Genomic DNA, 13,892 nt, shown 5'->3' with positions numbered 1-13,892 from the left:
TCATACCAACACATATTTATTTCAGAATTCTACAACCAAATAATAGTAATAATAATAATAATAATGGTAATACTGACTTGGAACAGGGCGCAGCACATCAGGGATGAGGCTCTCAACCAGAGCCTGGTAGAGGATGTGGTCACAGCTCCTCATCCACATTCTGATTGGTTCATATTTGCACATCGCCACCAGCTTGTCTCTTGGGATGACATTTTCCAGATCATCATCACCGCTGCACACAGCAGGGAAGGGGGGTGAGGGGGAGATGTGAAATACTTGGACAGTCAAGTAAAAAAAAAAGCAGAAAAAAAAAGAAGCTTAGAATTAAAGAATCCCTTCATTCTAATAATAGCCTGCCTTGTCATACTTTGTTTCAAACACTGAGAGACTGCCTGACCTGTTGGGGATGGTGGTACTTCCACCACTAGATGGCAGTGTTGAATACCAAAATGTCTGCCAGAGTTTCTCAATGTAGTGGAACTGGAGGTTCATCACAACATCCAAAGTAGCCTGCAGGAGAACAGCAAGGGAGAGGAAGAGAATGGGGGGGGACAGAGCAGAGTGAGAAAGGGAGACAAAACATACAGAGCGGAACCATGGCAACCAGACACAAAACAAAGTTTCTACAGGCAGGCAATGTCTTGATCACACTTGGTCCTCCTGGTTGAACACTTCATTTTGAAAGTTCTTGTTTCAGTGTCACCTGCAGATTTATTTGAAGTAAATTTATTTTTTAATCTTTTTAAAAATTCCTTTCTGTGGTTTACAATTAATTGAACCTTTATTTAACCAGGTTAGTCTCACTGAGATCAAGTTCTCTTTTGCAAGGAAGACTTGGGCAATTACAAAGTTTTTGATTCAACTAACCTGCATGTCTTTAAATGTGGGAGTGTGTATTCAACAACTTTAAACACTTTTTGGCCAAGGACTGACCTAAACTAACCCCAGTGACTTCCTTTTTCCTGTTCACATGTGAGGCTCTTACAGTGCATAATTGTGTACATTGCACAAAAACAAAGGAACAGTGTAGGCTGGCATTTGAAAATTAAACAGTAATGTATTAAACAGTAACAGTAAACTTGTATTAAACAGTAACAGTAAACTTGTATTAAAAAAGGATGAAGAGATACCCTAAAACTCAAGCATACTAAAGGAAAAATGCAATAACCACAATGACAGAAGCTGCTGAGAAATTCACACACTACACGAAGCACAAGTACATTTTGGGTGTTTTCAACATTTATCATCCACTGACTAAATATGATTCACACTATAACTAGATTCTCTGGCAGGATACACGCTTGCTGCTGAATCTTATGCAGCAGTGTAGGCTTCAATCACATGGTGTGTTTTTGCTTCCTCTCCATCCATCACCATGGTAACCTTGTTTACAGTTGCCACCAGCAACAGGTTAAACACAGAACTCCAAAACAAAATGGAGAATTCCACATTCCCTCCAAACAAGAGCATTTTGCCTCCACGGCTTTTGCCACAATGGAAAAATTGTATGGCTTAAAAAAGTGTTGTGTAAAAATAATACACATTCTGAAGCATGGTCACAGCGAGCAGTGTAAGATACAGAGTAACACAGTTAATCCCTTACTTCCATTCACACACAAATACAACTTACAGTGTGATGTTATTTTCTATGAATCATACATAAAGATAACATCCAAGTATATCTATACAAAAAGTAATAAATACAGGCCTGACAGTGGATGAGAGTCTACAGTGCTATGTGATGTACTTCATCTTTACTGCTCTACTCAAACTCAAAAATGACAAAGTGCAGCCCCACAAATTGAGACACTTAAAAGCAAAGTCGGAAAACAACGTTACTTTATGTCTATGCCAACTTGTGCCTTTTATTTCAGCTGTAACTTAAAATGATGTCAATAAAAGCCCTTTGGTAATGTGTTAACAGGACGCTGTTGCCTCATAAAAAAAAAGGGGGGGGGAGCAATTCATAAACATTAAACAGGCAATGAGAGCTGCGAGAGTGACAGAAATTTGCTGGCAAACAAAGCAGGCAGCCCATGTGCCTGTCCACGGACAAGGCAACACAAAGGCTCAAGAGGAGGCCACCACAAAGACACCAAGATGTCCACCCAGTGCGCTGAAAGGTTAATTGGCATGTCTTGAAAGCTGCACGGAGATGAAAAGAAGGCTGGAACAAAGAGAGCGTGGTGAGGCCGGACAAGGGTGGGCAGAGATAATATGATAAAGCTTCACTGCTTTAATCACAGCCTCCCTGTTGGCTGCAAAGCCCTGAAATTTTTATGTTCCAACATCTTTTCTTCTCATTGTCAGGCCACACCATCCAGTAGTATTCTAATGCCTGCTCAAATCCATTATCTGACCAAAAAAACCTGAATTATACAGTGAAAACTGAAATATCATTCACTGATATCTGATGTATCCATTTTTATTGTTATTATTTAATCAAAGAAGCCGAGGCTGAGCACAGAAGCAGGACACCTGTTGACTATTTGCAGTTTGATTATGCATCATAACACAATAAGCAATTCAATACAAGAAAAATATATCAGCTGTTTCAGGGGCCTGACGTACAAAGCGTGCGTACAGTGTGCAGTGCAACACGCAAAAACCCTGGCTGGCATACGCACGTTTCTACAGCTATTGTTCCACTGCCAAAACATAGAGGTGATGCTGGGAACCGTTAATAGTTTGAAAACATGAAGTCATCAGAGTTATGTGCACACCAGAGACACACAGATAAGCAATTAACCCTCTGGGGCCAACACCGTTGTATACGACTGCTGAGACCAAGCTTTACTAAATTATAAATAACTTTTTAATGACATGAGATAGAAACTTACTTTTTTTTTTTTTGCTGAAAAGTTAACTCCGCGGACTTTCGAACCAGCCATTGGCCATCTTTATACTCCTCATAGAAGATGTGTGATAACGTGCGCAATGCAAGTGTCCAATCGGAACTGGTTCACCGTCACATGGTTTTCCAAATCCAATCGTAGGGCAGATTTACTTCACATGAAAAGCCAAAGATCGTTTTTAGGAGTGATGTGTTACTAGTTGGCCCGTGTGAATAGCCATCTGGCTGCTTGCTCCAATGTGCCCTTTGCCATTACGCACAGCGATCAGTGAAAGTGAGCAGATGGGGCAAACGGAGGGCCTCTGATGACAATCTCACATGCTCAAACAGTGTGTGAGTTTTAGAGATGCTCCACTCCTCATTGCCTGTGAATGTTATTGAATAAGCCTGTGGCAAGCTCTCTCACTCCGGCGTAAAGCACTGTTTACCGTATCAATGGAGTGAGGGGGGAGGGGCCGCTCCTCAGAGTGTAAATGGGCCAAAGTGTCAAAGATCTTAGTGTAATAGCAGACAGAAATTGCTTTGAGATGAAGACAAACAAAACGCATAGACCATTTTGTATATATTGTTCAAAATGTGCATTTGTGTTTATTGTTTGAACCTTTTTGTTGTAGTCTTTCACATAAGAGCCCAAAATTACTTTTATAAAGTGTCAAAACAGTTGGTGTAGTTTACTGTGTGTTTTGAATAAATGTGTGTGGAAAATTATTTTCTGCTTTACTTTTTCCTTTCTTATTTCTGATTGTAAACCTTTATTACACTTATAAAACACAACTATAGCATATATATTCTGAAAGTACAGGTTGTCCTGAAAAAAGAGACATAAAACTTCATTGTGGGATAAAGGGAGAGCTGTTAACAGCAATAATAAAATGCATTATTAATGCATTTTCTTTTTCTTGATGATGGAAGTAGAGAGCACCTTAACAAGCCCCCGACAGTGTTCAGTATTTGTCAATAAAAGCGTGTGTAATGTTGTAAATGTCACACATTGTCAGCCGCTGTGCACCTAATATCGTTTTACTTCAGTGTGTGTGCGCTGCTCTGGCCTTAGCATTTACACACATGGACCAACTCATATCATTTTCGTTTTACATTGCAGCGAGCTGCATGGGAGAACGGCGATCGAGCCACAGCTTTTGTTGTTTTTGTACACTATCTCTAAAAGTTCTTTAATTTATACACAACATAGAGACAATGGCAGACATCATCAAACACACTACACCTCACAGTTATGGTCCCGTCAGCATGACACAACCAAACTATTTGAATCATTTTGCATGTTCAGATGAAGGCATACCCAGGGAGGAGTTTGGTGCATGTGCACATGTGCTCAATTCCATGTTGATTGGGACGTACAAACCGAATGTGTGTGGATCCATGCCTATGTACGCTTTGATACACGTCACGCCAGTTCTGGGTTTTGGTGTATACCATGTTTCAGTAGGAAATCCATGCAAGTTTTTGTACACGAGGCCCTAGACAAATACACAATTATTTCTCATCTGCTCCCCACTCTCTATGTAATGTGGAGTTGAGTTAGGAAGTGCATCCAGCGCAAAACTTGTGCCAAATCCAGATCTGTTGAGTCTCATGCATTCGGTGGGAAACTCAAGCATTTAAACATTAAATCAAATCAAATAAAATCAATTTTATTTATATAGCGCCAAATCACAACAAACAGTTGCCCCAAGGCGCTTTATATTGTAAGGCAAAAGCCATACAATAATTACAGAAAAACCCCAACGGTCAAAACGACCCCCTGTGAGCAAGCACTTGGCGACAGTGGGAAGGAAAAACTCCCTTTTAACAGGAAGAAACCTCCAGCAGAACCAGGCTCAGGGAGGGGCAGTCTTCTGCTGGGACTGGTTGGGGCTGAGGGAGAGAACCAGGAAAAAGATGCTGTGGAAGAGAGCAGAGATCAATCACTAATGATTAAATGCAGAGTGGTGCATACAGAGCAAAAAGAGAAAGAAACACTCAGTGCATCATGGGAACCCCCCAGCAGTCTAAGTCTATAGCAGCATAACTAAGGGATGGTTCAGGGTCACCTGATCCAGCCCTAACTATAAGATTTAGCAAAAAGGAAAGTTTTAAGCCTAATCTTAAAAGCAGAGAGGGTGTCTGTCTCCCTGATCCGAATTGGGAGCTGGTTCCACAGGAGAGGAGCCTGAAAGCTGAAGGCTCTGCCTCCCATTCTACTCTTAAAAACCCTAGGAACTACAAGTAAGCCTGCAGTCTGAGAGCGAAGCGCTCTATTGGGGTGATATGGTACTATGAGGTCCCTAAGATAAGATGGGACCTGATTATTTAAAACCTTATAAATAAGAAGAAGAATTTTAAATTCTATTCTAGAATTAACAGGAAGCCAATGAAGAGAGGCCAATATGGGTGAAATATGCTCTCTCCTTCTAGTCCCCGTCAGTACTCTAGCTGCAGCATTTTGAATTAACTGAAGGCTTTTCAGGGAACTTTTAGGACAGCCTGATAATAATGAATTACAATAGTCCAGCCTAGAGGAAATAAATGCATGAATTAGTTTTTCAGCATCACTCTGAGACAAGACCTTTCTAATTTTAGAGATATTGCGCAAATGCAAAAAGCAGTCCTACATATTTGCTTAATATGCGCATTAAAGGACATATCCTGATCAAAAATGACTCCAAGATTTCTCACAGTATTACTAGAGGTCAAAGCTGGGTATCATCTGCGTAACAATGAAAATTTAAGCAATGCTTTCTAATAATACTGCCTAAGGGAAGCATGTATAAAGTGAATAAAATTGGTCCTAGCACAGAACCTTGAGGAACTCCATAATTAACCTTAGTCTGTGAAGAAGACTCCCCATTTACATGAACAAATTGTAATCTATTAGATAAATATGATTCAAACCACCGCAGCGCAGTGCCTTTAATACCTATGGCATGCTCTAATCTCTGTAATAAAATTTTATGGTCAACAGTATCAAAAGCAGCACTGAGGTCTAACAGGACAAGCACAGAGATGAGTCCACTGTCTGAGGCCATAAGAAGATCATTTGTAACCTTCATTAATGCTGTTTCTGTACTATGATGAATTCTAAAACCTGACTGAAACTCTTCAAATAGACCATTCCTCTGCAGATGATCAGTTAGCTGTTTTACAACTACCCTTTCAAGAATTTTTGAGAGAAAAGGAAGGTTGGAGACTGGCCTATAATTAGCTAAGATAGCTAATTAAACAAATAAAGTAATAATAATAAAGTAAACATGTTGTCAGTGACAACATGTTTACATGTGTCTCGGGCTGCAGCTATCGATTATTTTAGTAATCGAGTATTCTATCGATTATTCTGGTGATTAATCGAGTAATCAGATAAAAATTACTTTTGCGTTTTAAAACATTAACAGTCCAGGGCTCTCCCTAAGTAATGGCACAATGTCACTGTCATCACGGAGATTGTCAAATATACTGTATCCCTTTCTGTTTTCCTGGGTAATTATTTATTTTTTCACATCTTTACAAGTTTTGGATCTTTCCTGGTGTGAGGAGCTCAGCCAAAGTCGGGCCAAAGTCTTGACATTTTGCTGAAATGGCGATGGGTTGTGACTTTCTGTTTTTTGTTTTCGCCAACTTGTAAAATTTAACCATTTTTATTTATTTATTAAGCTGGTAGACTGGGTCCCTGCATGAATTTCTTTTTAACACTCTCTCTGCGATTCAGCCAATGCATTTCATTTTCAGCTGGAGGTTGAACATGCAGCCTCGCAGTCACTGTTTTATTATTATTATTCTTATTTTATTTGAGTTCCCGTGTTTGTGAAGCATTGTGTGTTGCCCAAAAAAGCGAAACACCCATTGCGAGTCTAAGCAAAACACAGAAGAAAGAGTGGACTTCTTCCAGAGACTGTCTGGTCAGGACAGAGCTGTGTGAGGGCAGTGCTGAGCCGCTCACACCGGGCAGAGAGGCAGCAGTCGGCCGCGTGTAGAGCGGCCAGCGGACAAAACTGTGTTAAAAAAAACAAACAAACAAACACACTGCTTTGCTTTAAATGCACAGTAAGCTATTTCAGATGATCAGCGTGGACCGTCTTTTTCCGAAAAGGCTTTTTTTCACTCTGTTTGTTGCGTTGGAAAGCTGTAGCTTTTGTGCTAATTTGATTAGCGCTTGCTCCAGTCTTCTTCCGTTTGTTTTTCTGGGGACATTACAGCACCATACACAGGCCTGGCATATGTACTAAAATGTTAAACGAAGCTTCGAGGCACAGAATTTGCCTCGAACATTTTTTGTAATTGAATTATTCGAATTACTCAACTAATTGTTTCAGCCCTACATGTGCCAGACTGCACCATTTGACCTAAAAAATTATAAACATTTCCGGGGGGGGGCACCTAGTGTGTCGTCTCACCTTGCTCAATGACAATCTCACTCCTTGAGCATATGTCAATTTGAGAGCTCTGCAAGTCAATATGCAGATTCACCTCAGATCTGCTGTGGTGACCCAGAGTGGGGGAAAAAAGGGGGAAGAAGCCGAAGGGACTTACATAAGACCGTGTCACACCATAATGGATCAAGGAAATGTATAAGATGATACAAATTTTGGATACCAGTTTCTGTTGTTTTGTCAGACAAAAGTCCTTTTCCTATCTGCAAAATGAGTTCCTTGTCAGCTGATGTCCGCTGAGTCAGTCAAAAAGTTTTGTACATGCTCAAAACTGAGTGGACATCGGGCAGGGAGAGCTTTCAAGCTGGCTGCCCAATGTCCTCTACTTGATGTTTACTTTCACGATACGATATTTGTCCTACGGCGGTCTGATGCTTCACAATAAGTTTACTTACCAGTTTGTAGTCAACCCCCAGTCTGTGTTCAATGACAATTCTGGTCAGTTTAGCTATACTAATAATTTCACTAATACTGAACACACAATGTAACTTAGAGACTTAAAATAAACATTTGAGTTCATTCAGGGGTTTGTTGTTGCACCCCATTTGCATGAATTTGTCTCCTTTCCAGCAATGCTTTTGAAAACTGTGCCTCTCTCTCTCTCGCTCTCTCTCTCCCTCCCCACTTTAAACCAGGAAGACGAGATTGTGACTGTGTTTAGGAAAGAGGAAATTTCTCTGTGCTGCAACAATCATTTCTGTCACCATATGGTGCCCACCAAGAGTTCTGGATATACTGCGTGGATTTATATCACATTTCATCTGGATGGGATTATGCCCTTATGTCCTGCTGATGTGACCTTAACACGAAAGCTGACAGCAGCTGCATCATCACTTCCTGCTGTCTGTTCCACATACCGAAAAAGTATATGTGGATTCTGTAGTTCTCACAACAGACACACAAGAGACCTCCTGAGTGGTTGCCTGTTTTCTTGCACCTGTCACCCCCACTGTTTCCAATTAACTTATCCATTCAATTATCCATGCATTCATCCATGCATTCATCCATCTATCCATCCCTCCAAACTGACTGTGAATATTCATTAGGGTGATGGTAACACCACAGCAGAAATATCCCCAGGTTCTGGGAATGTCTGTGCTTTCTCGAGCAAACTGCCCAGTCAAATCCCTTTAACACATTAGAAAAGAGTTTTGGGTTGTACTTCTCCGGGCATAAAGGAGAGAAATACAGAGCAAGTTATTGCTCAAAAACAAAACGCGTTTTGACCTACCTCACAGTGGTCTCTGTAAAGTGTCTGTAGCTTCTTGACATCATTCATGTTGATGCGCTCAGGCAGAGGCTGGGTGCCCAAGTCAGGGGAGGGAAATGGAGGCAAAGTGTGGGACATATCTGCATTAAGCACACATGGAGAAAGGTGTGAGTAAGCCCACTTTCTAATTCACACACGGCATGAATACAAAACCACCGTGTACGGTGTACGTAAATAAATAATACATTTAACCTACAGATCATCAAATATCAGATAGTTAATCTTGTTAATTTCACATTATTCATTTTGCATAAATGAGTGATAAATGAAAGGGAAAAATGATCATCTTTTCCTCTGCAGTGAACATATGAACAGAATATCTATGCAGATGATGTCAGGTCCAGGAGTATGTGCTGGTGTCATGTGTCACCACATCCACCCCAGAACTGCATTAGAATAGCAACCAGTTAGGCAGATAACTGCTCCATCTCAATCTCTTGAAAGCACCCACCTATCTGCCATAGCCAGGTGAAACATGTACATTCCCTTGGTCTTCTCAGGCTTTTGGGACCATCAACATTGAGGCACCAGCATGCGCCATCATGCCCAGAGAAACATGCCATATGGCCAAAATGTCATAACTCATGTTCCCTCACAATGTTAGTGATACACCTCATCTGATTCTCCCTAAATAACTACTGGATTGACACAAAAACATTCAAGTGGTAAGCAAAGATACCTTCCTCCAAACATACCTAGTACCAAAGACATTCAGTTGGTGCCTTAGATCACTAGTTAGCATCGAAATCTAACAACCATGCAGCAAGGCAGGAAGCACCAGAACCCAAAAGATTTGGACCGCTGTTCTCTTGCAAAAGTATTGGCATTGTCAAACGCGTGTGTCCAGTGAGCTCATGACTCTTGAACTCAAGCAAGGACTCCATATGTTCACAGAACAGTGAGCAAAATGAGTAGTGTCTGTGGTCTTCTTCTGGACCATGTCTTCTTCATGCAGAGTCCTTACATCCATTCATGATCTATAAATATTTGTCCTGTGCATGGTCCGGGTGTCTGCAGCCTACCGCAGTGCACACCAGAAAAGAGGTAGGCATACAGCCAGGATTACTACTGAACCGCCATGTTGGCCTCAGATCAAACTAGCAGAACGAATGTTATTGCCTAAACAGGCCAAATACAAAGACAAAAGGTCCACATGCCTAAGGTCAAGATCGCAAAGCTTTCTACTCTATGTAGTCTCTCAACAATTAACATTTTTATGTAATGCACATAGAAATTACTCAGAGTAAATAAAGTTTTCTAAATGGTTTTGCAATTAATCAACTGCTCTCAGCTGCAGTGTCTCAACATAATATATTATTATTATTTAAGCTTATGATAAAATGTCATAGCACTATATTATGTAAAGCATCTTAGAAAAAGATTGAGTCCAGTATTAACACTAAGACATTCATTTATATTAAACTGCATCATGTGAACATAATCAAATTGTTCTGTAACATAATTGTTTACAAAATTAAAAATATAACACAATGCTAAAATACCCTCAGCCATATGATCATTGTGTTCTTCATAATTTGCAGTTATTTAATTATTTATTAAGATCCTATTGCCTTACGTACAATTTGTACATGTAAAGCCCTCTACCAATTAATCAAGCCCTCTACCAATGAATCAATCAAAAAACAATATTTAAGAGCGGAAGCGGTGCAAATCAAGGAATAATTGTAGATCACTTGCAGATAGTAATGAGAAATGTAACTTCATCGAAAGCTTTGCATTAGAGGAAGTTAGCATGCACGTCTAACGTCTGCAAAATCTTGTAAATGACTCCAGAGATGTTATCAGGTTACATAAACAAAATTTTCAGTTTTAGAAATGTTTATTGCTCGCTAGCTTTTACATATTTGAATTTGAAGAGTCTTGGAGTAATAGGACTGGACTTGCGCTGCGCACAGGCTGATGGACGCAAAGCCTTCACAATACCCAATGGCCATATTTGATGGCCTCGGGTAAAAATCTACCATCTTAATTTTACAACAAATACTTCTCTTCAACATTTCAACAAAGTGAAAACAACAATACAAGAAAAAGCTCAGCTAATTAAAAGATTCACAAAAATCATACCAGAATAATCCTCTTTGATTTGCATTTCTTTTTGAAGTACCAGAGTTAACAGAGTACTGTCAATCAGGGAAAGGTCAGTTCCAACAAAAGATTATCCTGGAAGTTTAACCATGTGAAGGTGGTTTGTGGAAGAATAGGTTTGTGCCTTGGTTTTGTTTGGTTTGTTTTACTAAACTCTGACAGGGGATGTGTTACAGCAGGCAAAATAAGTACTAAACATGTCACCATTTTCCTCAGTAAATATACACTGAACAAAAATATAAACACAACACTTTTGTTTTTGGTCTCATTTTTTTTCCTAATACATTTTCTATATACACAAAAGACCTATTTCTCTCAAATACTGTTCATAAATCTGTCTAAATCTGTTAGTGAGCACTTCTCCTTTGCAGAGATAATCCATCCAACCTCACAGGTGTGGCATATCAAGATGTTGATCAGACAGCATGATTATTGCACAGGTGCGCCTCACTAGTATTTAAATATATATTGATATATGATGATGATATATATTTAAATAAGCATCAGTACCAGATCCCCCAAGGCTCCCTTCTTTCCCCTCTACTCTTCTCCTTGTACACCAACAGCTGCACCTCCAGCCACAAGTCTGTAAAGATCCTGAAGTTCGCGGACGATACAACCCTCATCGGACTCATCTCTGATGGGGACAAGTCTGCCTACAGATGGGAGATCGATCACCTGGTGTACTGGTGCAAACAGAACAATCTGGAGCTCAATGCCCTTAACACCGTGGAGATGGTTGTTGACTTCAGAAAGAACCCAGTCCCGGCCAACCCCATCACCCTGTACACCAGTCGCCACTGTGGAGTCCTTCCGTTACCTAGGGATCACCATCACCCAGAACCTCAAGTAGGAGCTGAACACCAGCTCTCTCATCACAAGAGCACAACAGAGGATGTACTTTCTGCGGCAGCTAAGGAAGTTCCACCTACCAAAAGCAATGATGGTGAACTTCTACACTGCTATCTTTGAGTCCATCATCTCCTCTTCCATCACCATCTGGTACACTGTTACCACTGCTAAGGACAGGTGCAGACTGCAGTGTACCATCCATGCAGCAGAGAATGTGATCAAATGCAATCTGTCATCCCTAAAGGAGCTGTACACTTCCACAGCCCTGAGGTGAGCAAGGAAGATGGTGGCCGATCCCTCTCACCCCTCTCATCATCCCTGCACTGAAAGGTAAATAAATGGTAAATAGACTGCATTTATATAGCGTTTTGCCATCTGCATCAGACGCTCATAGCACGTTACAAATAATGCCTCACATTCACTCCGATGTGAGGGTGCTGCCATACAAGGTACTCACTACACACCAGGAGCAATAGGGGATTAAAGCCCCTTAGTGATTTTCCAGTCAGGCTGGAATCTGAACCGAGGATCTTCTGGTCTCAAGCCCAACACCTTAACCACTAGACCATCACCTCCCCTATTTTTCAAAAAATATTTTTCACAAATCTGTTTAAATCTGACTAAATCTGAGTTAGTGAGGTACTGTACATTTGCATGCCTTTGCACAGCCCCATTCCACTATATTTATTTTTCTCAAATATTTTTATTAGAACCAAAGAAACAAATTACAAGAATACATTTTTTTACATATGCACCTATTGATACACTTTTTATGCAAACAATAAACTGACAAATAGCGCACAAGAAAATACAATCCAATGCAGTTTGTTTATTTTTTAACATAAAGAAAAAAACAAAGAGGATAAATCCCCCCCTTCACATCTCAGTACTCCAAAATCAACATAAAAACCTCATCAGATATATGCACACATATAAACAACAAATGCAAAAGGTAAAGACAGTGACAGGCACATTCAGTTGAGCAAAACCTCCAAATATGAAAAATAATAAATAAACCATTGCCATTTATTGTAAAACCTTTGTGTACATCCTAGTATAGTGTATTTAATTTTCTCGAGTTTTAGAAAAAACATCATGTCCTTAAGTCACAGGCAAACTGAGAGACATTTATCAGACTTCCACTGTAAAGGGGCCCTGACACTTGCACGACTTTTATCGGTATAATTGCACGCACTTCGTTGTGACGATCCCACCCGGATGCTGCACTTTCTTCCACTGGTTGCCACGCTTTGTGCTGCTGGATTAATCATTTTCTATCCGAGTTGGCTGTTGAAAACGCCTCTAATCACTTCCGGAATCACAAGGTAATCTACAGCTGCAGCTTATCTCTCTCTCTCTCGTGTGCGCACATGCATAATGAGGTGGAGTAGTCTAAAAAGGTAATATTTGTAATGTTTATATTGCAATAGCTTGGTAAAACAGTTGCATGTTCATTCCTTCTTAAGATTAGCTGTAAAAGCATGTTTATGATAGATTTAGACCTCGTTATAATCGTTCAGATGAGCTGCGCTCTGATGTGGTGTACTGACACAATCATGTGCACTCACACAGTGTTTTTGGATTGTCCTTTTTTCCTGTGTCACTTCACATTATTACACAACTTAATTAATGGACATCCATGGTTTGAGGTTTGATTTCTGTGTGTCTGTGTGTGTGTGTATTTATTTACTTGGGTAGTTACTGACATCTGGTGAAACTTTCATGTCAATAACACCTTTAAAAATATATTTACTGAGACAAATGTGACGTATTCAATACTCATTTTACCCGCTGTATATGACTATCTTGGACTGACACTACAGTGATGGTAATAGGGCTTTTGGAGGATCCTAAGTACCACCGGAATTACTTTGCTGTGGCTACATTGGACATTACTAGCCTTTATACTAATATTCCCCATGAAGGAGGTATAGAGGCACTAAGGCATTACCTCCAACAGAGAGACAGTTCATCTAGTCCTCCTAATAAACTTATTCTGGATTTCACTGAATTGATCATGAAACAACTATTTTTGCTTTGAAAAGAAATTTGTGTTCAATCATGAAAAAAACTGTTCATGCGTAATACTGTCAAATGGTTCAGATACATTGACGATATTTTTGTGTCTTTAATGGCAGCCCACAAGAGGCCAATGAATTTATGAATTTGTTGAACAGTTTTGAATCTACAACCCCTGGCAAAAATTATGGAATCACCGGCCTCGGAGGATGTTCATTCAGTTGTTTAATTTTGTAGAAAAAAAGCAGATCAGAGACAAGACACAAAACAAAAGTCATTTCAAATGGCAACTTTCTGGCTTTAAGAAACACTATAAGAAATCAAGAAAAAAAAATTGTGGCAGTCAGTAACGGTTACTTTTTTAGAC

General features: G+C 40.0%; 1 protein-coding gene across 5 annotated transcripts in view; it reads right to left on the bottom strand.

The window, feature by feature from the left end:
• The window catches only part of rfx2 (regulatory factor X, 2 (influences HLA class II expression)), a 189,152-nt gene that overhangs the window by 16,343 nt on the left and 158,917 nt on the right, over window positions 1-13,892 (bottom strand). For all 5 annotated transcript variants that reach the window (XM_034180164.1, XM_034180165.1, XM_034180167.1 and 2 more), the window contains 3 exons: window positions 8,510-8,628; window positions 398-510; window positions 78-232 (listed from right to left, as the gene is read on the bottom strand). In XM_034180164.1, the coding sequence (XP_034036055.1) occupies window positions 78-232; window positions 398-510; window positions 8,510-8,628 (387 nt within the window). The remainder of the gene's footprint in view (window positions 1-77; window positions 233-397; window positions 511-8,509; window positions 8,629-13,892) is intronic.

The sequence above is a fragment of the Thalassophryne amazonica genome, chromosome 10 (genome assembly GCF_902500255.1).
Source record: "Thalassophryne amazonica chromosome 10, fThaAma1.1, whole genome shotgun sequence".
In the NCBI taxonomy this organism is placed as follows: Eukaryota; Metazoa; Chordata; class Actinopteri; order Batrachoidiformes; family Batrachoididae; genus Thalassophryne; species Thalassophryne amazonica.
This window is presented reverse-complemented; position numbering and strand designations above follow the sequence as displayed.